The sequence below is a fragment of the Melanostigma gelatinosum genome, assembly GCF_949748355.1.
Source record: "Melanostigma gelatinosum genome assembly, chromosome: 2".
NCBI lineage: Eukaryota > Metazoa > Chordata > Actinopteri > Perciformes > Zoarcidae > Melanostigma > Melanostigma gelatinosum.
The window spans coordinates 16,245,927-16,272,736 of record NC_136635.1 but is presented as its reverse complement, the minus strand read 5'-3'; the positions used below and the strand labels follow the sequence as shown (position 1 = coordinate 16,272,736).

Genomic DNA, 26,810 nt, shown 5'->3' with positions numbered 1-26,810 from the left:
TCTGAGTATACGTAAGTTCTTTACTTTCAACGATGTTCTTTACTTTTTCCATTAGGATTATGCATTATCAGCACTTACACAGTGTGTCCCAATTCCACACGACGACTTTGGAAACAAAACAAGAGGAAAGAAAAATGCTTTTTTAGTTTTTAAAGATCTTTCTGGAGTCATCTTACCGTCTGCAATGCACGTGTTTGCATCTGTGAATATCTCCTCTGATTCCAAATCTATAAAAAAAGCTAATTATAGTTAGTATGTAGTGTGATTGTGACATCTAGTAAATCCTACAATGAAAATCAGACTGAATTCAGAATTTTACTGAAAGTCTAAAATTGTGAGACAATAAGTTTGGACTCATCAGTGCTTTCTTTTCTTCTCACGTCAAACTTTTTTTGTTACCTATTTTCTTCTTCTTTTCTGGCAGCAATGGGCTTCCATACAAACAGGCTGATCACGAAAATACATTGTTCCAGTCTGTGGCCAGGTAACACTTTCATACAGCCAATTCAACCTCATTGAGAAGCAGTTTGTTAGAATCAGTTTGATCCAGTCCAACAAAACCAGCCGGGTTTAGCGCAGATTTTATTTTCTTGCCACAATGACATGAAACTACTTTACGAGGCATGCACACAGATAATGCTCATGTGGTCAAAATGTACCCGGCGGTGAGGCTTGTTTCTGTCACAGTGTGTGATTCACAGTTCTCTCTTTCCCCCTCAAGGATAAAAGCCAACATACAGGTGGGGACATGTTTGCAGTGACTAAACCTGTTTTTTTGTTTTGTTTTTTAACATGAGCACAATACTAGACGAGTTCTCTTTATGTACAGACATTCTAATACTGCTTATGGCAATGGGACAGCTCACACAACACAGTTACATTCACAATCCACTCATAGTATGCATGAGTTTCAGTCCACTAAAGATGAACATACAGTAGAGTAGCACACAAAAGAAACTTCATTTTCATATGTGTGACTTTGATATCAAAAGCATAGTTGATGCATGTTAGTAGTTTTACTCGGTTGCTTGTTATTTAAATGTGTGTTAGTGTTTGTACATGAGATTTATAAAAGACTCCGGAGATTGAACTCTTGTATTGCCGTAAAACGAAGAAAATGAAAAGGATATGGCGTTCCTCCCATAAACCCCTGCTGCGAGCATTGGTTTGATTCACATGTACATTATGTCAACGTAGCATATTTAAACCCAACATTTCAGACACTTAACTCATTCACTGGCGACTTCAGGCATTTAATTGTGTCTTTGCCATCGTCACAGACCATTTCAATTCCACAGCGAGATTCAATAAATATTTACAATGCAGCTGTGGCTCCTCCCATCCCCCGCCGCCTTCACCTGCAATATTAGCAAAATATGTATTTACATGAGAAATAAATAAACAGAAGAAAATGAAACTATACAAGAAGTATAGTAGAAGTATCATATTGCATTACATGAGTATAAAAAATAAATTGTGACGCATTCGCTTGATAAGTCCGTCCACACGATCTCACGGAAGTGACACGGAAAAGCACTGACAGGACAAAAATAACACACACACACACACACACACACACACAGTCTCTTCAGCTGGTCAGATGGAAAATTCTCATGTCAATAAAATGGCTGTTGCATGTTAAGCACAGACAAGGGAGAGATGATGAAGAATTGACGTGATCATCTCAAACAAAAAAGAAATGAATTGACAGGGAGAAGCGATCCTCCCCCAAGTCACTGGCCCGCTTGGTTTGCCCCGTAAGATAACCAGCCAATCACAGCGGGCAGCCTGTCCTGTGGAGCGGTCCCTGGCCGTCGTTCATATGTACATTGGTGTCTCCTGTCCTGTTAGAAGTCTGAACATGGCTGCCGGCATGGTCTTCATGTGAATCTGTCAAAAAAAAACAATCTTTATTAAAAGGCCAAACATACAGAGTATATTTTCACATTTCAAGCTGTAGATGATTGTGTGTGTATTATTTGTATGTAAGCCAAATTTAAATTAGAGGTTTAAGGCCAATATAATAATCACGTTTGGAGCAGGGGGAAAAAAGCACATCCACTCAAGTACCACACTTAGGTATAATTTCAAGGTACTTTACTCTAGTATTTCCATTTAATGTAACTTTAGACTTCCACCACACTTCAGAGGGAAATATTGTACTTTTTAACTGCAACACATTTATTTGACAGATGTTAGTTACTCTTAAAATAAAGAAAGACATACGATATAATGCAGTATTCATTCATTAGCCGCCCTAGATGATGGTTTTAAAGTAAAACCAAAGCTAGAAACAGTGCTACTGTACTTTTGTCTGACTCTTCTTGTACACGTTTTAAATCTTGATTCATCGCCTGGTTTCTATAAAGCAGACTTAAATTATTCCGCTATGCAAAATAAAAAGTTGTGTAAAATCAATGGCCACTGAACAAGATATACTGACCAGCATGCAGGAGGCCGACCGTTAAAAAAGGTAAATGCATGTGACAGCTGGGTGAGAGGAACGACCTCAGCGGAGATTTAGATTCTGCCGTCTTATAAACTATACAGACCCACACACAGAGTTACCTGTGTAGCGATTAGTGAAAGCAGTACATTATTTCAAACATAGCCTCAGACTCGTGCTCCACACAGAGAATAACTTGACAAATCCTTTACATTTAAAAGCTTCAACAGGTTGAAGCCGTCCTTCCGCAACAGAAACTTGGATTTTCACACATTTTTTAAAGTGTGTACATTCGTGTGTTTGTGTGCATCAGTTTGACCTCGCCAACAGAGTTTGAGAGGGCCTGGACAATCTTCTCATGTGCTGTGGCCACCACACTCTGCCCATTGATCTCTATGATCCTGTGGCCCACACGGACACCACCTCGCTCAGCAATGCCTCCTCGCATCAGACTGCATATCTGACAAAACACGCGAAAGGACACAGACTATAAGCGTAATAATATGCTGATGAATGCTACTAGAAGGGTAAAATGTCTGCAACGATACAGTGATGACATCAGGAAAATGAGGCTGTGAGGCTGGGAATTTACATCTAAAAGAAAATGGTCAAATGGAAAACTGCACATGACATCCTCCCTAAAATAATGGAATTATTTATTTATTCATTTTTTTTAGCAGGGAACATATTTGGTGTACAAATATTGTGCAAGGCAAAACATGAATTTATCATAACGCTGCAAATGACAGTGTTTCTTCAGAGTGTTCAATAAAGAGAAATATAATAATGAGCAGATTATTCTAAACTGAGACAGGAATGTGAAACAAGGACATGATGTAAGGTAAGCAATACAAAATATACCATGCTTAATATCAAAGATAACAATATATCTAAGACAGAAACACAATCACGCAGTGCATTTTGATATTGTTTTGAAAAATGACATTTTGTTAATATTCCAAATATAAAACCTACAAGTCAGAATCATACTTACAATGCCGTTCTGGACACTGAAGCCCAGCTGATACTTTAGATCTGGTCTCTTAATGAGGACGGTGGTAACAGGAGGACAACTGACGATGTTCATTTTCACCTGAACCTGGTTCTTCAAGCCCTGAAACACAGAGAGACACTCAAACTTAAAAAAGCTTGTTCATTTTCATGAAAATGATGTGGTTTAGTGGTGAATTATTTAATTCACAGCTTCAGTGTCTCTGTACCTTAATGATTCCCTGACAGGTGGCGAGTGGCAGCCCCACTAGGCTGGTGTTGTTGATGGACATGATCTGGTCTCCGATGCTGAGCTTGCCAGAGCGAGCCGCTGGCCCGCCGTTCATCATGTTGGCTAAGATCACTGTGGGTAGAATGGAGCCCCAGCCGGACTCCACAATCACCACACCCAGGATCTCCCCTTTACTCTTCTCCAGCTGCAGCTGTGGAGACGAGACAGATTGTTGGTCGCTTTCATGTTTCATCATGCACAGAAACTGACCATAATTTAAACAATACTGACCGATTTCAGCCTATAACAGTGCTATGACACTAACAGTTCATCAGTTTAGTCTTTTTTTTTAATCTGAAAAAGACGCAGGTGTCAGCATGCTTGGGACTTTATTTCCCCTCCACAAGACAAGCACCGGATTCAGCTACATTCAAATCACTTCCACCGAAAACAATATGATTTCTTTGCGATAACTGTTAGAAAATTCACTCTTTCTAGCTCCCTTCCAGTGATCAGAGCAGAGATCTGTGGTATAACAGCAGCCCTGGAGCTCAGAGGGTACAGCTGGGGGATATCACGATACATACAGTAACATGAGACCATAGGAAGCTGTATTCGTCATTTCCCCTTTTCCCAAATCGTTTAAGCCGAATGTCACAATTCCCCTGAGTTGATTGGAGAGTCGGAGCCACAACTATATCAGACATTGATTTCCACAGCGTCTCAATGAACAGTTTTAAACATAGAAATAGAACAGGAGTAGAACAGACATTGAAGCGTTTGCCGTGGTCATTTGACGAGGTCAAAAAAAAAAACGGCGATTGTTGTTCTTGTGGTGACAACACAGGTCAGTGTGTCTTTAACGTGCGTTGCTAAGCCAACAGCAGAGGTATTCACAGAGTCAAAGCAACGTCTGTTAAGGCCAATTCATACATCTTTCTTTGGTACACATAGAAATGTCTGCCGCTCTGAACATCCTGCTTCGTTGATATGAATGGGAATTTCTATGGTTTAAATCTGCACCTCGAACCTCCACCTGGTGTTATCTTAGTGTGTGACAGTGACATTTCTACATCACAACCAAGTTCTATTTCGGTTGAATATATTGTTTATATTCGGTTAAAAGATGAACCATTGATGTATTTGTTACATCAGAATTTAAATTCTCCTTTGTGCCAGTCTTCACACAGTCTTAATGTAAAAGCGTTCGCGCTTTGATAAAGCCCAGTTGTCCCATCACTACAAATGACTCACGTGCCTCTAATATAGCAGCTGCGTGGTGGTGCCCATGCTGCCTCTCTGCTCATTCAGCAGAAACTGTTTCACGGTTTCTAATTCTCCAAAAGCCTCCAGTAATGCTTTCAGGGCATAGTGTAAAAAAACACGCTGGCGTTGACATGTTCCGAGTAGACGTTACTGTACCACCTGCCTCTGAATCTGTCTAATTGGTGAACAGCTACTGTATACTTGTGTGTTTCTCTCATGGCCCTGCAGCATACATGTTAAGTCTCACAGTTCTTATATTTTTGTTTTATTTCCTGCACCGACACAAACCAACAAACTTCAGCAGAAAACAATCGTTCGGTTGTAAGAAGCACACGTGTTTAATGCACGCTTAACATAGACCAACCTCTTTGCAGTTTTCAGAGTTGGAGAAGTGAATGAGGTCGTCATTGTACATCTCCTGGGTGTTGATGATATCGCTGTACTCCTTCTGACTCAGGTCCTCGGGGTTAATGCCATTGGCTCTCAGGAACTCCTGGTAAGCTACGCTGAACGCCTGACCGATGGACTGAGCGATAAGCTGGGCCTGCAAAACAGAAAAGGCAGCAATCATGACAGAAACCTGTGTTTGTGATCCTGTTCTGTTAGATCCACAGACGCTTCACTGAGATGTATATAAACAACAACACAGTGGGGGAAAAAAAGCATCCTGTGGTATCAAGCGAAGTGGCATTGAGGCTGCCAAGAATATGTTGAGCCATAACATAAATAGATTTTTGCTAAACCTATTTCCCATTAAAAGTGGAGAGCAGACAACCAATCTGTGATTGAGAATGTGAAAAAAACGAGTCAATAAGGGCAGAAATCGATCGCTGGAAGTAATGGTATACTATAAGTAATGGATAACTGGTTGAAAACCTGACCAAATCAAAGAGAGAAATATCTTAACATTAACACTTCCAGGATCGATGTGTCTTTTATGAAAATAATGATTGTAACAACGTCCATTGTTATATAATTAATAGTGTTCGAATCTAATTTAAACATGACAGGTGGTATTGATAAAGGTGATTTCGGGCTGTGGGGGCTGAGTGGAAAAATAATTGGAAACCGCTGCTTTATAGTGCCCTCCATTCAAAAACACTAATGTTTTCTACCAAGACAGGTATAAGTTGTAAAAAAGTAAAATTAGTCAAACGTGTAAAAGTGAAAAATGAAAAGCCGAAGCCTTATCTTGGCTGTGAGAGATAAGATAGATCATGATAATAAAGAGGATAGCCATTTTGCAAATAATTGAATATAAATCTCTTGCAGAATTTGCAGACGTTCATGGCCCAAACTCTCAAAATCAATATACTGTGAATTAGTTTTGCAGAGCAACAAAAAGTTAAAAAAACAACAAAAAAGCAGGCAAACACTGCTTAAAGCCAGCAGAGCGACAATAACAGAAACAGTTTATAAGTTGATGGATGAGCGGCTGAATGCTTCTATTATAACTCTGGCCGCCCTTTAAAACCTGGCAGCAGAAATCAGACGAAGAGAGGACAGATTGGAGTCCAGCCTTTATACTGACTGGCACAGACACTCGGTCGTTGGCTCCTCAGTGCAACATTGTTCACGTTGCCAAGTCTTGCTGAATCTGCTTCAACAAGACAAGCAGCAGCTCTGAGTTAAAAAAAATACAAATAAAAAACAGACATAATTTCATGTCAGAGGGTTACTCTATTTAGCTATTAAAAGTTGCAAAAAATTTTCTTTTTCTATATATTTGTGACAATGTGGCACAAACCTGAAAATAACAACATTCAGAATAACAAATCAGAAATAATATCAGACAATCAAATAACGCGTACGAAGCAATAAGTGTCATCTCTTTCTTATCTTTAGATGTTGGAGGACTCATCTACTGTACCATTACAGAACGAGAGAAAAAGAACCTTCAGTAACTGACATCTCGGCGACCTCTCACAGCCAGAGCGGTTTAAAGGTGTCGATTTATCTCATAAACCCATTAACGCGCAGCAGGTTCGTGGTCTTGAAACCACACAAAGGACTTACATCTTCCGACTCAAAGACATGGCATATCATCTTGTACTGCTTCTTTGCCCCGGGCGTAGTTTCGATACAGTCCTGGGAGGCCGTGCGTGGCATCCGGCGCCTCGCCATCAGCACCACAATGTTCCCAATGTCAGCAATGTAGGAAATAGTACGGAGCGCGTTGTCCATCATTGTTTCCTGTTGACATATCAACCAAAAGCACCGACGTCAAATGCATCCTTTAAACGTCAACCCTGCTGTGTTTACAATACTCTACAGCCAACTGTATGACAGCACCTACTGTGTGTAAGTTTATATGTGACATCATTTCATCATTTTAGATAAAGACATTTTGGATTCACAGCTGTGATCCCTGAAATCAAATGAAAAACACAATTGGACCTAATATATGACAGCAAAAAATATATGTATAATATATATCACAAAGACGATTTAGTGTCTCCAAACCAATTCCCAAAAAGCAGATGATATCATCAGTGCAGATCTTTCATCAGCGATTTCCAGTTAATGGAGACGACTCTGGTTTATTATTTTCATGCTACAGAAACTCAATAAAGTAAACCGCTAAACTACAAAAAGTTCACTATAACTGCACCATAGTATACATTGGGTCGTAAAACAGTATTTGCTGTAAATAAATGATGTCCTGGAGGGTCAAAAGCTGGAGACGATAAATAGACAAAAACTACATCACAATTAAACATTTTAACTAAGAGAATATTTCCCCACAGTAAGGTTTCTTTTAGCGTTTCTTTAATACCACCATACTGTAGCTTTGAAAAATATGTTGTACGTGTAACTAGTAATCATCCTTTTTCTGGCAACAGTCGGTGTCCTTTGATCAGTAATATTAGCAAATTAAAGCACCAGCGTGCAGCGGACTTGTTTCCTTTCTTTGTCAAAGCTGCGTGATCCTTTTAGGGCAGCGTGGGATGAAAGTACTGCTGATAGAAAACATGCAGGCCTACTTTTGATTGAATTCAAAACGACTGTATGATCCGACTATAGCCCAATGACGCCACGATGAATTAGATCTCCAGTACAGGTGCACACAAAACCCAGACGGGGTTTGGATATCAGAGCGTTTGTCTCGATGGAACAAAGTGATTTGAAATCATGTTTGTTCATTCAGTCAAATAATTGTCGCGTGTCATGATGTAGATTTTAACGATGGAGCAGCAGTTTAGAGACGATATGGACTTTTAAGGTGAATCTGCATGTTTGCTGAGAGGAACTTGTATTTGATCATGTTTTATGATAATATGCTAAATTAAATGTCACATTTACGGTAGTTAACTTCACTCCATTAATTCTGTCGAGTGGTTTTATTACAGTAGCCTAATTGTTGGCGATGCTCTAGCCCAGTTGTTGGAGTTGTTCTTATTATGAAGCAATGTCAGAAACCTCATGCAAGCTGCAATTTCTAATTGTAGAATGATGTCTTTTTTACTCAGAATCTCTCTCTCAAGAGTTTCAGTGATCAGTGGCAACCAGATGGACAAAGGAGGAAGATATAAACTGCATTGCAGCACGCTGTTTGCCAGGCGGCTGACGAAACACACACACACACTCACACACACACACACACACAGACAGCAGCTCAGACTGGAATACTGCAAATGATTCATCTATCACATATACATTTAACTCCTACTGCGAGCATAGAGCTCTATTGGGGATCCCAAAAACTGCAAAACTTCTATCAAAGACTCTACCTCCTGTGAAGACTTGTATTGCTGCTTCACACAGCTGCTTTCTGTAAAGCTAAAAGGGAAGAGTGGAGAGCAGTTTCTACAAAAAAAATAAAAAATTAAATGAAAGATAATCTGGCAGATAAATGTGATTTTTCATTCACAACAACATTCAGAAAGTCAAACAGAGTTTATTCTTATCATGAGATCAGTTGTGGGGTTTCATAAGAAGCAGTTTGTGTCACCGGTTAAGCTGCAGTTATGACAGCTGTGAGACATCAACTCTCCCCTGATGTGGTGTAGCCCAGTGTAGCGCAGTGTGAGGCCAAGGTGATGTCAGAGTGAACAGCTTTTACTCTGACAGGTGAGAAAAGACTCATTAGACAGAAGCGAGTGCTTGCTGGTGCTCACCTGCGAGTCTGCGTTGAGGACTTTGATCCTCTGGGTGGAGATGAACAGATCGACCTCAGTGAGGGTTTGAGCATCTCCCTCTGCACCCTGTGGCAAGATAAAATAAAAACAACAACAGAAGAGTGGGTCACATCATCTTCTTCGACTTTTATTGTGTAAGATCTTTGTGCCAAACTTGACTGTTCATGGTGATGTAGAACCACCTGAATGGTGTCCGTGTTAAATGTTGGAAAGCAGCCTTTAAGCTTAGACATCCAAAACGCATGCATGTATAGTTCAGCGGCCAGCAAGGCGAATGCTTGTTAGATGGACAGGTCTGTTGAGTCTAACGGTGAGGTGCAAAAGGCAGAAAAATCACGTTTTTGGCAGTAGTGTTAGTTTATATCAACTGTCCAGGCACGAGGACAGCAAGCTGGCACAGAAACAAGAACCGGCTTAACACTAAACCCTTACCAGCTGGCTGTTTTGCCCATTTCCCTCTAATCACTGTGTACTGCAGACTAATTAAATTATATTTGATTTTGCTCAATGAAACTAGCCTGGTGGATTTGAAATAAGGCAACAAAAAAAGAAAGATAAAACAGATATAGCTGTACCTCAATATTTCATGAAAGAAGACCATGGCTTGTAACATTCATTAGCACATCCATCTTTATCCCAACAAAGTGCCTGAAGGCGCACAGAAACCAACCAAAGAGAAAGATGAAAAGACACTCTTGGCGTTCAACCCATTTATGATTGCAGCCATACTCCCAATTCACAATCCAATCTGCCTCGTGGATTTAATGCTTAACAGCCTACAGAGGCTGTTGATACCGCACTAACGACAATCACCCTCTTATATGACGGACTTCTGCCTGTCGCATTGATGCAGTGCATTCTGAAAGCTGACAGTAAAAGCTGATGATTACCACTAAAACTGTGATGCCCAGTTGTACAAGAATAAAAGAAGAAGAATGGAATATAAAACCAAACCAATATTTAATTTAGGCTCTCCTTAGTTTTTCATAACAGTGATGCATGCAGTCACAGCTGTGCAGACAAAGTATTTCACTTTTCTGTTATCATTTATCTTGGTATATTTGAGGAAAGGTTGTTTAGACATCTTTGCTGTGTCAAAATCCACCCTCATGAAATCACCAAATCCTCCAAAGCTTCAGATTTTTAATTTCAAGATAACATTAATTTGACTGTTATTAATATATATATGTATTACTTAAATCACTGGAGAATTATTCCTGCACTCAGAGAGTAAAAAAGAAGAAGCATGAATCAGTCATACACCAGACACAACTAAGTGGTTCATTTAGTACAACACCTCAATGTGTTGTGTGCCTATATGTCATTACAGTCTTAAACATGCATTTATGATTTCATGAAAGAATGTCAGTGTTTTTGTGTACTTACAACTCTTTCCCACCGGTCATTGCACAGCATAATACTCAGTTAAATGACACTGTATGAAGAGAAACCCAAGATGTAATACAGCCTGGAGCTTCTCCCACAGTATTCACTCCTGCTCACATGTCTTCTGTTGTGTCAATGTGCTGCTGTTCAATTTGGATCCAGCAGTTCTCAGTCTTGTGCCTTACAACACACCTTCAGGCTCATGAAAGACTCTCACTGCCAAAATGTATCGTCCTTCATATAAAACTAAACACGTTTGTCCGGTTTTCCAGAACTGAGACAAAGATTTGTTCGACCAAATGAATGAACACGACAAATGTGACACAGATGGGGGACGATACACAGAAACAGACAGGCACGAATGAAATGAGAAAGAAAAAAGGTGAGAGTGTAGGGAAGTGGCCAAAGGGTCTTTATTTTGCTCTGTTTATTACACACCGCCTTTTTCTTGATTTTGGCAGCCTTCTGTACCCTCTGGCAGCCAGGCAGGCAGGTGATGGGACAGGACAAGGTCAGCGGATACAGGAGCACAAAAAACAGGAGGAAGAGGAGGAGGAAATAAAGAAGGTAAATAAAAGACGGTAAGACAGTAAAGCCCCAAACCAAACAGCAGGTGTGCTATCGCTGCTCTCAGAAACAGAGAGAGAGAGAGAGAGAGAGAGAGAGAGAGACAGGGATGATGTGCGTGTGTGTGGATATCTGATACAAATTAAAACAGCAAATACAGAGGGTAATAATTACCCTCTCTCTTTTAAAACCCAAAGCGTGCAAATATGAATTGACACTGCAGTCTTGGCATCTGTATAAAGCTCTATTAGGAGGGTCTAAAGTGTCCGTTTTGTGGTGAGAACATTTACCAAAAGAAAGACGATGATTAGGCCCCCCTATATCTGAAAGAACTACAGCTAAGAAAGACAACAAAGTCTGTAATTCAGGTTGTGCTCGTGTCACAGTGTAAACACTATTACCAGGAAAGACATCCTGGGAAACAATCAACACTCACAGAGGCAGGGGAGGGGATAAAGCCCAGAGCAAGGATTTAAACTAAGCACTTGGGGTTTGTTCTCGGGGCTGCAGTAAAAAAAAATAAAATAAAATGACGAGGTTGAGCCACTATGTTTGGAATCAAACAGCTTATCAACGTGGAGGCAGTTTTACATAGCTAATGAGTTTGATTAGTTCATCAGTAATTCTGGTCTTGGCGTGGGCCCGAACTTACACTGATAATCTTTTGGAGTACTCTAATCACTCTGTAATCTTTTAAAATCAACCCCTCTGCATAAGGTTCACGCTGAGCGAAGGCCCCTCTCTCCATCTGCCATCGACCAGAGGAAATTATCTTGACCCCCATTACATTTCAGAGAGTGAGAGTGGATGTTTGCCCAAGCCACTGTGCAGAGCTGCAAGTATCTAAGACACTATTCGGGTTTTTTTCTTCAGAAAAAAAGCAGAGAAAACGTCCCAAAGGGAAGAATCTTTTTTGGGTTTTCGTTTTGTAAAGTTTCCTCCTCCGTGATCAGCTCTAATGCAAGACAGAGATCCGAGGCTTTCAGACGCATCTACTGCTCTGCTGAGGAGGAGCTGAGCAGGAGCTGAGGGAGAGACATCAGGAACGGGTGAGTGGGGGGGGTGAAGCTGCATAAATAATACATCAAACAGAGTCAACATCGTGCCAAAAAGAAAAGCAGAAAAACCCCCAGTACAGCCTTGTTTGCTACAATTCACCGGGTAAAGGCTCCGGGTTGCTCAGTTCAGCACTACCAGGTCTAAGTGCATCTCTGTGCTTGTGTACGCGTGGGCTTGTTTGGGTTTATATGGAGAGAAAATACAAACATGGCTGCACCCCCACTGCCTCGTTGGTGGGCAGTCGGCTGTGGCCTTTCAAATGTCAAAGATGAAATGTCGTTTGCTGTACAGCTTTTTATTTGTTAACGAGGGACGAATCAAGGAGATAATGGACGACCTCTTGTTCAATGGATGTGTTCCAAGCAGGGGAACGCAGTGAAAATGTGATAGCTTACTGCTGCCATGGTTTCATCCTGACAAGACGTTTTGCAGGGAAGGCAATTGTGCATGGCAGTGAGTGAGTGCATCTAATCTGAAACACAGATTAGATAAATGTGGACTGATGCCAGAAGACATTGTCATGTGGGGCTGTTAGAGTGAAACAAGGCAAAAGACTTTCCCTGTCACCCTTTTCTTTGTTGCAGAACACCCTTCGATTGGGTTGTGACCCTTCAGAGTGAAGTTATTAGAGCGTGAGACATCATGGCGGAGAGAACAAAAAAGATCAAAAGAGTGGCTGCACTTTCACTCCAGTAGATGCTGATGACTCTTGATGTCACAAAAGCAATAAAACCCTTTCAAGTAAGGGAGGTAATCTCAGCAATTTATCGAAGCATTTGGCGAAGAAGCAGAACACAAATGTGAAGAAATGCAGAGTTTGACAGCTTGGAGAGCAGCCGTACATCCTCGTCCACTGCAGGCAACGTTAGCGATGCCATAATAACTTAGCTCAGGGATTCCCAAAGTGGGGTGCGCGCACCCCTGGGGGTGCGCGAGCTGCCTCTAGGGGGTGCGCGAGAGGAAAAATGTAATGGCGGTGCAGTCCTGTCTCCTAAAAATTACGTTCCCCCAAAACTAAAATGCATTCTCAATTACGTTTTACCACGAACGTATTTTCTCCCTGATTACGTTTGTGTTTGACGTACAAATACGTTTCTCATCAACATATCTTTGCTGTACTCTAGTCTTTATTATTTTTCTGTGATCTGCCTCGCCTCTACCCCGCCACCCACAAGTTATTGACCCGCGGCCTGTTCCGAGGGCTGAAGACCTGACGATCGGGTGCCTCACGGCGGGGACGGCTGGAGACCTCGCGTCCCAGCGCCAACGAGTGAGCGCCCGCCACTCGGAACCATAAAACCAAGTCCCGGATTTCACCCGGGGGACATTCTGGAGGTATTGTGACCGGGTGATGTGCCTCGTTGCTGGGGAGGTATGAGCCGAGAGTGGCGGGGTGTTATGGAGGTATATATTACAACTCGGTGTTGTTCCTGTGCGTGGATGAGCGCATTTCTGCCGGAGACAGGCGGCGTGTTGTGGTGGTATTCTGACCGCGTAATAGGGAGGAGAGGCGGTGGTGGAGAGGGAAACATGTTGAAGAGATGGTGGAATGTATGATTGGAGAGAGAGAAGCGAAAAAGTTGGACGTGATCCCGCGTCCAACAACACTGTCGTGCGCATCGATGCTTTGTCCGAAGACATCCTGGCTACATTAGTCGGTCGCGTGAAGAAGAGTGAGTTTTACTCTCTGCAAGTAGACGAGCCTACAGATGTGGCCAATCTGGCCATTCGTCCGTTACCTTCGTAACGTTACGTCCGTTACCTTTTCGAAGGCACGAAAACAAACGCCACGCGCGAGCAAACTGTTCTCTCATTCGTCCGATTTTTATGCGGCTCTGTTGCTTTTTTTTTTTTAAGGTGTGTGTGTGGGGCGGGGGGGGGGGGTTGGGGGTGCGTGAAGCCGGTCGGGATGTAGAAGGGGGTGCGTGGCCTAAAAAGTTTGGGAACCGCTGACTTAGCTCATTGTTTATCTGCGAATGTATTTTAAAGATTTTGGAACTTCTTGTATTGCTGCCCAAGAAAGTATATTTGTGTACATACAAGTATAACAGAGCAATGTAGATTATTTTCTTAATTAATTGTCTTTTTTGTCTCACAACATAATAAAAAAGAACCGATAAGAGTATCGATAAGGAACCGAACCGATAAGCAGTATCGATAAGAGTACTAGTGTTGATAAAATCCTATTGATGCCCATCCTTAACTGGCACAGACTGGAGTTCATTGTGATGGGCTGCTATTTGCTTTTTCATGCCATTCTGATGTTTTCTGATATCATGCACCTGGAACCTGATCAGAAAAACCTGACCCAGTATTTCAGATGTAAGACACATAAGTACAGTAAGTTTTCTCACCCATACACTCTCATTATAGCATGTAACGTTCTAAAAGTACACTACACGGGACGTCATTTAATATTTAGATGTACAGTCAAGCTTGTGTTCACATGAGAGGGAGATAAAAGAGACTGGTAGCGACTGTGCACCACAACATCAATGCTGCATTATGTCATCACGGCACGAAACGATGTCCTTTGATCACACAAGTTACGACATGTGAGAAATGTGAGAAATGCCGAACGTCGAAACATTTTGAGTAGCTGTTTCCGTAAAGTCAGACACAAGCACTTTGGGGCAGAGAAACTAATCAAAAATAATATGAGTCAAGCTCCTCTATGCTGCACTGGTACCGTCCACAGTATTTCCCTCAAACTGCACTGGAATATCATCATCACAACAACATTCGTGAACAGCAGGGAGCAAGTGTCAACGAGGGAAATATTAGGGTCACATGCCAGCAGTCCCATTATCGAGCCAGCTGCGTCAAACAACCAGCCCTGCGGCCAAATGTGGCCAAGTTCTTCAGCTACCCTAAAAGACCACTCATTCCTTATTGATGACTGTAATGTTTTGCTCAAATCCCAAACAGCACTGATGTCCATGGAAATTGTATTAGGAGCAATCTGGACCAGAGGTAAAACTAAAATTACCTCACGATAACTATTAAGTATGACGATCCATTTAAACAATATGCTGAAATAGCTTGTTTGAGTTTGTGGATCTATTTTCCCTTCCAGATATGTACAGTAATGTAAGAAATGAATTCAGAAAGTGTATTACAAATACGATCAAACATGCAGAATTTGCCATGTAAAGCCACTGGATATATTTCCTGCAGGGCTTTTGTATATTTTGAGTGTTGCCAATTCAGCCTGAACTACAACAAGATGACTGTAACATTATGCTGGCACCTCTGGGAAGAAGGAGAGCTGCTGTCATATAAAATGCTCTTTGAGATTGGGGCAGCACACCAACAGCACTGATGGGATGCTGCCTTCTGGGGTGCAAGAAAGCACATCTTAACGTCACTGGATGTTGGGCAATAGGCTCTCAAATAGGTGTTTTTCACTCCAGGACATTTTTTAGGATACAGGGAACCGTTCTAAAAGGAAGAATCTCAACTTATGTTCCTGTACCCAAAAAGTCCCAACTCTTTAACATCAATGTTTATTGATGTTGAAACAATTTACAATACGTAGTCAACTTTCCAACTTCTGTTTCCAATCTGTTCAAATGTCAAAGTTCTGATACTGAAAATTACAAATCCGCTCTTCAGACTCAGTCAGGACTGCACAAAGTAACTAGCAGTACCAAATAGTTGCAGGAATTATGGGACCAGCTAAAAGTCCCCTTTGCACGTTTCTGTTTGCATTTCCACCTCATCTGAAGAACCGTAAAGATTAGGCAAATTAGACCAATGACAAATTGAAAAACTATGGCGCTCGTAAAAAGGCAATTTTTTCAAGGATGAAACAACACAGTCACCCGGTTGATATTTGAGTTTGGAGTTCAAATTTATAAAAAAAGGATGCTGAAAACTGAGAGTTTTATGGTAATTATTTTCTGCTGAAGAACAGAACAAACAACATGCAAACGTTTTTCTTTGTGCTCACTCTCTTTGTTCGCTCATCACCTCTATCATTCACGCTCTCTCTCTGGGTTGCTTGCTGCTCTCTTGGCTCAAATAGTGGGAACATATATTTGTCTTTCATATCAACAAACAACAAGCAATGTCCACCCCTCACTCAACCAGTACTGGTGGTGCCCAATACTTGTTTATTTTATGAAGGAAGCTGTACACAAGTTGAAGCCGCTGCAATGCCTGTGTTTGACCAATCAGAGACATTTAGCCCTGCAACCCCCCCCCCCCCCCCCCCCCCCCCCCAACCCCCAACAGTTCCTAAGCCGTCTGAAAGTACCACCTGTAACTATCGTACAGGAACTAAATTAAGTCCTGAAACCGCCTATTATTTCCTGAGGTTAGTTCCTGGGAATGTTTTATCGAAAAGGGTCGAATGATGCTTATATAAATCTGGGCAACTCCTCCAGAGGAAATGTCACAACTGAAAAATGTTGCCTGCTGATTGAGGAGAAGTACGGGTATGGATGACTTGGGGTCAAAAACGAAACACAATGGATGTGTGTGTTTGCGTGTTTGAGTCAGTGTGTTTTGGAGTACCTTGACCCTGCTGACAGCTTCCTGGGCCTGCATCATGCGTATGTTCTTGGAGGGGTTCCTCTCAGACAGCAGCTGTGTGGAGCCCAGGTAGTTAGCAGCAAAGATAATTCCATCAATCAGGTCTTCTGGTTCGCAGGGTCCTGGGACTGGGCCAGGGAGAAGCAGAGAGGATGGTGATTAACAGGGAGACACGGGGAAGGACACAGTGCGGTGAGACTGAAGGGGTCGGGTGTGTGGTGGGGAGAGTATTGTAGTCACTGCAGTCAACGTGCTGTGCAGAGAAATAGAGCCAAACGCTGTTGCTCTGCAGATGGAGATATGGCGATAACGTATGGATGGAAGTCAGCCGTGAGATGGCCACTGGCTGTGAGCTGATGGAGGTGCAGGGCTGGTGGGAGGCTGGGCTGAGATTAATCTGTGTCTCTGATATGTAGATGTGGACTCTCAGACACCCACTCAGGGACACAATGTGCTGTCATGATCTGAAGGAGCAGGCAGGCAGCTAAGCCCCTCACACATTATTAGGCCTCGATTATGCCCAGAGGCAGAGAAAGGACTGGAAGAGTTATATCAGGCCTGTGAAACGACAGACTGAAGACAAAGCCATGCAGGGAATGGTTCCATGCAATTAAAATATCTTGATTTCATCATTCAACAGGTGTGCAGACAGATTAACTTACCATCGACAAAGCTGGGGTACGATGTAACCTTCTTCGTTGGCTGGAAGAAATAAAAACAGGGTATGACCGATAAATGCTTTCAAGTTTCACTCCGTTTCTGAACATCGTTAGGTGTTACACTTGGCTAACATCTGCTGCTTTCACTAATGTATGATACTTCATTCAAACAGTGTCAGTTCATGAAATCAAGCAGCAAAGCCTATACATTTCATTTTAAAGAGCACCAGCCAAAATATTTGGCATGATGAGCAGGGAAGCCTGCTGATACACTTAATTATTAGAAAACACAGATGAAGAGAGAATCCAAAAGAGCATCCCATCCTGTGAAGCCATTTCTGTCTGCTTATGAGAGGTCATTGCTTTTTACTTCCGGGATTGCGATTCGACCCTCCCATCATGCAAGACATGATGCCCTCCTACTCTTTGGCAATTGCCATTACAACAAAAAAACGGGTTAAAAAGTGGCCCTGCCAACACATGCACACAGTTACAGATGGACTCACACTGATCCAGAAACTGGGTATATGCGCCTTGCTCAAGGGCACTGAAAAGGTGCATGTGGGGAGAGTACAAAGCGTTACTCATCCACTTCACACATCAACATTGCTGTGGGAGGTGGAAGAGAGAGGATGTAAAGGAGGGAGGAGGAAGCTATGAGAGAGAGAGAGAGCGAGAGAGAGAGAGAGAGAGAGAGAGAGAGAGAGCTGTGAAATGTGAAGTGATTCATGGGATACAAACACTCCTTTCAATGGATCCATTTGATCCTCTAACCTGCTCACTACACATTCAGAAAGCTTACTGTATTTAGGACAGGGAGGTGTGTGTGTAGCCTGTACAGGAAGCAGCGACTGCAGACATCTTGGTGAAAAATGGCGGTCATAAAAACGCGAACAGACACGCTGCTTAATTATCAGGATGCTATCACGCCGTAAGCGAGGACATGAGCTGAGGTTGTAATTACTCAATTACTCATTTACTCAGACAGTCACACACAAATGTACACACACACACACACACACACACACACACAAACAACAATACCTTAAGTGTAAATTATCTCGCATCAGCTAAAGGTTGATGAAGGAAACACTAAGGGGACATCTTACCTCTAGTACATTGTTGTTCTCCAGGGGAATGTTGAGGTCAGAGCGCTGCTGTTTTCTGGGTTGCTCTGCACCGTTGCTCACCTGGCAGGTCAACACAGAAGAACAGGTGCGAGCGGATAAGCATTAGAGGAGGAATTCTGTATGTATAAGTCAAACACATGGAAAACATTTCTGTTTGTGTTGCTGTGTTAGAGTGGGAGGCAGAGGTTCAGGTTGGAGGAAACGTCATGTGACTCGTGTAGGTGGGCCTGCTGAGAGTAATTCTCTGGACTTATAACAACAAATAGAAAGGGTTAACCTATGAATACAATTAAACAAAATCATGGGTGAGGCCGTTTCTCGTCTTGGTTCAAACTGGCACGTTTACGTTCCGTCTTTCACTTGTCCTCTACCAGGCTCTTTCTTTCGTCTCGTCCCTCCTCACATATGTGGACATATTCTCAACGTCCACAGAATCACACAGAGGGAGGATTACATTTATTCCCCTGATATCCATCTTGCCGTCCACAATTGCTCATTAGGATTCAATACTTGCTGAAATGAAATCCTCCTGCCAGTAAAACCTCTTCCTCCTTGGTGGGGCGGTGAAAAAGTGAAATTCTGCCCTTGCTGCTGTGCGCCTGGAATAGAAATTAATTACCACAAACATGACACTAGTAATCTCCTTTGCGTAGAGAGAGCGAAACATAGCCTGATCAGTATTCATCATGCTGCCCAACACAGTTGTGCAAACAACCATTAAATGAATTAGACCCGTGTTGTTGTTTGGTGGGATGGGTTGAAACTGTGTCGCTCTACAAAACCGACTCCAGTCCAACCTTGTACATGCCTTCATCTGTAACAGAAAATCTTTTTTCTATATGTAGAACTTTATCATCAATTAATCTGCACCGCTCAATTTTAAACAATTAGCATAATTAGCATTCACAAGCCCGGCACCAAGAGCACTGGCAGCTATGTGTACTGTACCTGTGAGCACATATTTACAAATGCAAAACAAAATACCGATAAAATGAAACCTATTGCAAATAAGAAGCATGAGATAAAGATAAAGATATGATTGTTATATTTAATGAACAAATGTCCATCTGAACAATATACCTATTTCGCTTTTTAGGCACAACATATTACACAATCATAATTACCGGTACGCTTTGGCTTTTGCGGGACAGTCAGTGGTCTTTAACAGTCTTTGGGGATTCATTGAAGCATTTTTTTATTTAAAAGCACTTGACTCTTTCCATAACTGCTGTTATGCAACCCTCCACCTCCCCATCTCCGCCAAATATTCGCAGATTCATCAACTCATCATTCCATCAGCCTCATCAGCCACCATCACCATATTGTTGCCGCTCAGGGCAATCGCAACTCGATCACAAATCTCCTCGTCGAGTCCAAAGAATTTCTGTGTAACTCATTAACGTCCGTCTGTTTTGTAATTCTTCTTATTCGTAATCTCTTGACCCACACTGTGCAGCAAAGCTTTTATTGTAGTCATTGCTGCCCTGGTTCATTCAAAGGTCATGCTGGAGTGCTGTAAACAGAACATTGTATTTGATAACAGAGGACGAGGCGACCGAATCATCTCAGTGAGTCTGGAAGTCATCTGATTCTGCAGTGTGCTGTACGCCCTGCAGATTGAATCTAATTACTCTGTCTGACCCAGTTCTGTGTTCAAAATGAGCTACGTAGTGAATGCAACATGTGCACACACACACACACACACACACACACACACACACACACACACACACACACACACACACACACACACACACACACACACACACACACACACACACACACACACACACACACACACACACACACACACACAGGTGTGTATCAGCATGCTGCCCACAGGAGACTATCCCTGTTTCTCCTTTTACCATCTGACTTTTAGAAGATGGGGGAGCTCTGCATGTGTTCGAGTTCATTGATGTGACTGTACGTGGGTGTGTGCACTCATCATTAAATTCAACTAGTTTTGAATTTTAAATATCACCAAACATTTTCCAGCAGTATTTAGACATTTGGACATGTCACTGTATATAAATAAAAATCATGGCTGAATTCCATGTTGCTGTTTCAGATGAGGGTCCTGATATTGTGCATGGCACTAGTGTTGTTAATAACACCTTTTAAAAAGGCTTTAATGACGCTATATCACACGTTTTTAACAATGTCTTGACAAGGGGAAAAATGTTTACTCGTCGACTATCAATAACGTCATCAGCAAAGCAATGTTCCCTCTAATTTTTCATGTGTCTGGGCATACACACAAGCTCCCTGAGCACACTGAGGACCACTGTGAGCAACATCAGATGTGCACGCTGTGGCCACACACCAGTATCACACCTGTTCAAAACCTTGGATCATAGCAAGTTACATGGCTTATTAAAAGAATCAAATTACAGCAGCAATTTTCACTAGTTTACTTTTAATATAAGTGATTTGACAAACTTTAAAGGAAAAAGACAAAAATCTTGTTGTTCATGAGATGTGTAGTATGTTTTATGTGAGAGTCCTGCTTGGCCATGGGAAGAGTCCTGTTGTGGCCTGTGTGAGGGTCCTGTTCTGGAAGAAATGATACATATACACCTTTCAGACATAACATTTTGTTCACATTAAAACATTCACATTTTGCACAATGACGTGTGCTGTAGCTTGTGATACAGTGTAAATTCCTGTAACTCTGTCTGTAAAATATGTAATTACTCAGTTTTTTATTATCATTTCTACTACCCATAAATGATCTAGTAGTAACATAATTGAATGATTAATATCCATAAGTAAAAAATCTTAATAAATGTCACGAGAATATGCACAAATCTGACTTAAATTTTACCTTATTTTTCACGTCTGTCCTTCTCACTTCTCCAATGGTTGTACACTTTGTCCAGGTTGATGGATTCGTCTGCTTCTTGCTTTGACTTTATGCGCATCAGCTGGTCCAAATGTGCCACTTCAAGACGATTTCTGGATGCTGTTTTGATTTTATTTTTATGTTTTTTCTGCTGAATGTGACGCTTGAGGTAGTCCAACTTCCATTCAGTCCACATTTTTCCCTCGGAAAACTCATTTGCTACTTTAGCTTCGCTGCATGTTTTGCAGAGTAGACCCTTCCCCCTCGAAAAAGAAAAAATCTCACCCAGTTTCACCGCTTGTTCTTCTATTTGAACATACTCCGACAGCCATTCCATCTTAAAATAACCACATTTCTTTTTTCCAATGGCTTGGTGAGTGGATGTGTTGCTGCCCGTTCGTTTCGCCATGATAAGGGGTTAGCGTTTGCGTCTCGTAACTCCGCCGCACTGTTGATAGCTAGCTAACCTGCACGGCGCGAATGGGCAGGGCAATAGTGTCAATGCTATGATTGGCTGCGTAGCGTAAGTGAACCGAATCGTATCATTGGCTGGACACCTGTCACTCACTGAGTTACGTTGCAAAATAGTACAGAAAACAAAATTATTATTATTATTATTATTATTGGTTTAATTGATTAGATAAGATTAGGACTAATATTAGATATTAATTAATACGTTTATGTTGAATTTTATTTTATGCGCTGCATAGATTTTCTTGTGCGCTGAGAATGTGCGAGCAGTGCGCGATTGCTCAAGCGCGCAGCTTAGAGGGAACATTGGTCATCAGACTACAAAATGTAACTTTCGGCCGTTGCTCAAAAAGAGTGAGAGTGATGCGGAGTCCCTCTCTACAACAATCTAGTCATTTTCAGTAAATGACAGGCAGCAGGCGGAAAGTAAACATCAGTATGTCGTTGTTTTAGGATTATCAACCCAAACCTTTATGACTGAAGAGTGATTCTTAATTGGGTAAAAAACAATGTTCAAAGCTTTAACTTTTAAAAAAAGAAGCTCACCTGCTCTGGCGTCCATCTCTGCCTGTCTTCAGGCGAGCGTGCATGTGCCTTGATGCCCCTCTGGAGGTCAGGGTTGTTGTGGTGCGTGGAGGGCAGGTTCAGGGACTTGGGCCTGCTGTCATGGCGGTTGTGAGCTTGTGGGTAGGGGGCTGCGTCCGGCTGCGGCTGAGGGTAGTCGCTTGGTGCAGGGTCCTGCAACAACTCCTCTGGGCTTTGGTCAGTGCCACTGCTTAGACTCCCCATACTCATACTCATCTTGATCTCCGCAACTATTTGATCAATGTCCTCCTCCGCCTCCTCCCCCGTCTCCCCCTCTACCACCAGCACCTTACGGCTACGGTACGGAGAGACCCGCACCGAGTTCCCATTGTCCTCTGGGGCATAGTAGTCTCCAGTGTAGGCCCTTCCATGTCTCTCCTCCTCGTCACCGTCCTCATCTTCTTCCTCATTCGGGCAGTACTCCTCGCTCTCTGCCTCCCCCTCTTCCTCCCGGGTGTGCAGGGTGCCTTGCATGGAGGGTTGGTGGTGGGGATGGTGGTGATGGTCGAGGATGGGTTCTGGTCTTCCATTGTATATCTGTTCATCCGGATCTTGCTCCACCACCTCGCAGCGAACCTTGCCCTCTCCCTCACCCCACTCCTCCGCCCTGTGGCTCTCTTGTCCCACCCACTGCTCCTGCTTGACCTGGCCCTCCTCCCTCCACTCCTCCCTCGCCTCCTCATCTCCCTCCCTCCACTCCTCCCTCGCCTCCTCATCTCCCTCTCTCCACTCCTCCCTCGCCTCCTCATCTCCCTCCCTCCACTCCTCCCTCGCCTCCTCATCTCCCTCTCTCCACTCCTCCCTCGCCTCCTCATCTCCCTCCCTCCACTCCTCCCTCGCCTCCTCATCTCCCTCCCTCCACTCCTCCCTCGCCTCCTCATCTCCCTCTCGCCACTCCTCCCCCGCCTCCTCATCTCCCTCTCTCCACTCCTCCCCCGCCTCCTCATCTCCCTCTCTCCACTCTTCCTTAACCTCTCCCTCCTCCTCTGTCCACTCTGTCCTCACTGCCCCCTTTCCCTCCTCATCCTCCACCCATTCTTCCTCTTTCACCTCCCCCTCGCCTTCTCCTTTTCCCTCCCCCTCCTCGGCCCACCCTTCCACGGCCTCCTGACATTCATCAGTGTTGGCTCCGCCGGGCTGAATGCTGGGGACACAGTCCCCCTTGCTGTGGCTTTGGCTGTGTTTACATTCTCCCTGGCTGCTGCAATCCATACCTTCCAGGTAGCTGTCATCCTCTGGGCAGTAGCGGATGTAGTAAGTCACACCTTCATCCTCCTCTGCCAGCCCTGCAGGGATTTATGATCACAAACACATCTTTCTTAATATCTGGGTCTTCTTTATTTATATCCCAATAAGCACTGAGCTACTAAAAATTCACTTGTACCTGTTAAGGATGGGAACCGGTTCCAAATATGCAAAGAATCCTTGTGATTCATTTACATAATAATTGCCACCATTTGTTACTACGAATCTCAATACTAAGCACCGGCTGCCGGCCAAACAGCTGACAACTCATTTAAGTCCAGCCGGGAACTTTATGATATTAATTTTGGATTCTAACAAAAAAGTTTTGATTAACAATGTGCGATTCATTATGCATGTAGATTTTATGACCACCAGCCTTCAAAACAATGTGAGCAGTATGATATACCGTCTGTATCAGTCCCGCCCCCACATGCTCTATAATGAATGTGTGTGTGTTCACTGTTGAAAGATAATTTGAATATATTTACAGGTTTTTTATACTGCCATTATACGGCTTGGCCCTGCCGTATGGGGGGGGGGGGGGGGGGGGGGGGGGTTCTGTAATTTATTGATACTGATACTGAACTTCTTGCTTACAAGTGCGTGATAATAAGCACTGCTAAAACAATGATGTTTATTACACTGACTGAGAGCCAAATAACAGACAAACAGTTACTAAAGTACTACGCCTGTGTTATACATTGTCTGTGAGTCCAAAACATGCAGGTGTAGTCTGCACACTGTAGTTGTCATCATCATTAGTTTATTGGCCCCCCCAAACAGTGGCAAATAAATCAATAACACAACAACAATAGTCGTTAGTAGCATACTCATCACGTTACGTTTTGAACACACCTGATGCAACTCAGCCGCCCTTAATGTTGGATCACTAGCATGTTCCTTTTCATAGAATAATTAGTGAGCTGTTCGTCATAACTTTTTACTTGTGTATAAACATAATGAATGAAATAGTATTTGCCTCAAGTGTGATGCCTGCCTGACTGATCCTTGTGGAAGTCGCTGTCTCTGTTGCACACAGCTACAAGTTTATTTTCATGTGGAAATGTTCATGCTGGAAAAGAAAAGAACTTGGGGGAATATTTTGACAAATTACATCCTTGCTTGAATTGACAAAAACAGTGGCAATCCTGTCAAGTTTTTCCAAAACAGTGCTTGCTCAACAGGGATTAAGATACTAAATACTAAAATACTAATACTAAAAAGATACTAAAAGATACCCGTCATGTCAAATTCCTTGTATGTTCAACATACAATGGCAATAAACGGTTTCTGCTTCTGATTCTGATGTTTTTGTTCCCCACAACAATTTATCAAACAGAAATGAATAGTGTTTAAAAATCAATAATGGAAGAATGGATATTGGAGGGGTAATGATGATCAAACATGAATTATCCACATGATCAACATCGTACTCACCGTCATCATAGTCTTCTTCTTCATCTGAGGTGTTGTTATTGTAGTCAGAGCTGGAGTCGTCATCCAGGCTGTCGGCTCCACCGTGGAAGTCTGCCCGGCCATGGTAATCTTGGTCATGTTTATGTTCTGGCGTGGAGGGTGTTGCTGGCCGCTGGTCCTGTTGTTCTGCATCTACTTGGGTGCTGTACCGCTTCACTTCAACATCTGCAGGTACATCTACTTCAGGATGCTTGTGACTCAGGTCTTGAGACTTGGGAGAAGAATATTGTGCCTTACAGGAACGGGGGAGGGGTTTCGGTTCATGTGACTCTTTTGGGTAGCGAACTGGGCGTTGCCGAGGAGGGAGGCCTTTCCGATCACATGACTCTGTAGGATGTGGGGTGGGACAGGAGGCGGGGCCTGGAGCAGCCATAACGTTTCCTCCGCTAGTCCCCGGCCTCTTCCTATGAGCCATGACTGGCTGCTTACAGGCCATGCATTGTTATTGGTTTGATCCTAGGAGACGGATACAGACACAGTGTTAGAGCAACTTCAAATAGGACTGTTAATCCACCCATGAAAAATACACAAGAGTGGAATATACTCCAATAAAATAGATAAAACACAATGTTTAAGGCTAAAGATGGTAAGCGTTGGAGCTTTTAAGACGAGTGCCACTGTTTCAGCAGAACAAGACAATGTATAGACACATCAAAAGGGCAAATCTGCTCACAGCAGAAACCCTTTAAAGAAACCACAACATAGTCCTCCATTTATCTTGTTCTGCACTTTGCATACAGCTGCAACACATTTTCAGCGCCTGATCTACTGTAATTGAACAGTCTCCGTTTCACATTGAGAGGAACTCTTTTCTGTGTATTTAGCACAACTTTGGCTTCAAATACAGTGGGCTCAATATATCACTGGGACTCAGCTTTAGAACAATAGACACAAAGACCAGCGGCGTTCCAAGCATACCGCCTTCACATAAACCTAATGGGACACTTCCAGAGAAACAATCAATACTTTAATCAAGGTCACTTCCACATCGGTGCTGCACATGTGCCCTGATTATATTAGTCTTGATGGCAGAAGTCAAGACTTCCTGATCCTTTTGTAGCTTGCTGGCTGAGAATGGTCAACCATGGAGACGAACACCTGGTTAAGAAGTGCAGGGGAGAAGACAAGCAAGTAGCCTGATATGTTGCATGAGACTAAAAAACCCAAATGTACACGTATGTGTAAAAACATTATGAAGTTGAATCTCTACCCACGTGATTGGGATGTGATTGCTGTGATAAAACAAATGCATCATTTTACCATCAATAAGTAAACTAACTAAATCATGGCCAGTCTTTTAAAAGTTACATCATCCAGTTAGATAACCCACAAGGCTTTGTAGCATTGTTATATTAACATTTGGAGCAACAAAGCAAAGGCGCAACAGCGACCTGGTAGATGCAAACACGCAAGCCAGCATAAACACACACAAACCTACAGATCCCAGGATGAGTGCCATAAGTGCACTTTACTATTAGTCGTACTGTATTTTAACAACCAACTACACACAGTACTTTTCTTTCTGTCAAGCATGCCCTGTCATCCTTTTTGTTGCCATCCCTACTCTGTTGTGCCATCCAGTTGCCATGAACAACTGCCCTCAAGGAGGGTGTTGTTGCTGCTTTCCACCCCCTTTTTTCCTTCCACTTTACCGTATACATTTCCCATCACCAGAGATTACACTGGTTAATTAGCTCTGCACAACCTGGCACAAACACATGCCCTCTAAAACACACCCGTGGAAATACAGAAAGGAGAATAAACAGAGACACATATGC

The 26,810-nt window shown here is 42.7% G+C and overlaps 1 protein-coding gene across 5 annotated transcripts; it reads right to left on the bottom strand.

Annotated features, from left to right (window-relative positions):
* Positions 1-626: 626 nt before the first annotated feature.
* On the bottom strand, positions 627-25,468 carry apba2b (amyloid beta (A4) precursor protein-binding, family A, member 2b; the record flags this gene model as incomplete). 5 transcript variants are annotated; one of them, XM_079282357.1, is made up of 14 exons in its annotated part: positions 627-1,890; positions 2,766-2,906; positions 3,441-3,560; positions 3,667-3,879; positions 5,299-5,478; positions 6,951-7,127; positions 9,053-9,139; positions 10,898-10,933; positions 16,604-16,749; positions 17,284-17,323; positions 18,390-18,470; positions 22,273-23,031; positions 23,284-23,597; positions 24,994-25,468. In XM_079282357.1, the coding sequence occupies 14 exons, from the start codon at positions 25,466-25,468 to the stop codon at positions 1,819-1,821; spliced, it is 2,841 nt and encodes a 946-aa protein (XP_079138483.1). In that variant the 3' UTR covers positions 627-1,818. The 5 variants fall into 5 exon arrangements, with proteins under 5 accessions (XP_079138483.1, XP_079138481.1, XP_079138484.1 ...); XM_079282355.1 differs by having other exon boundaries at positions 22,273-23,184; positions 23,317-23,597; XM_079282358.1 differs by having other exon boundaries at positions 22,273-23,052; positions 23,317-23,597.
* Between the last annotated feature and the right edge of the window lie 1,342 nt (positions 25,469-26,810).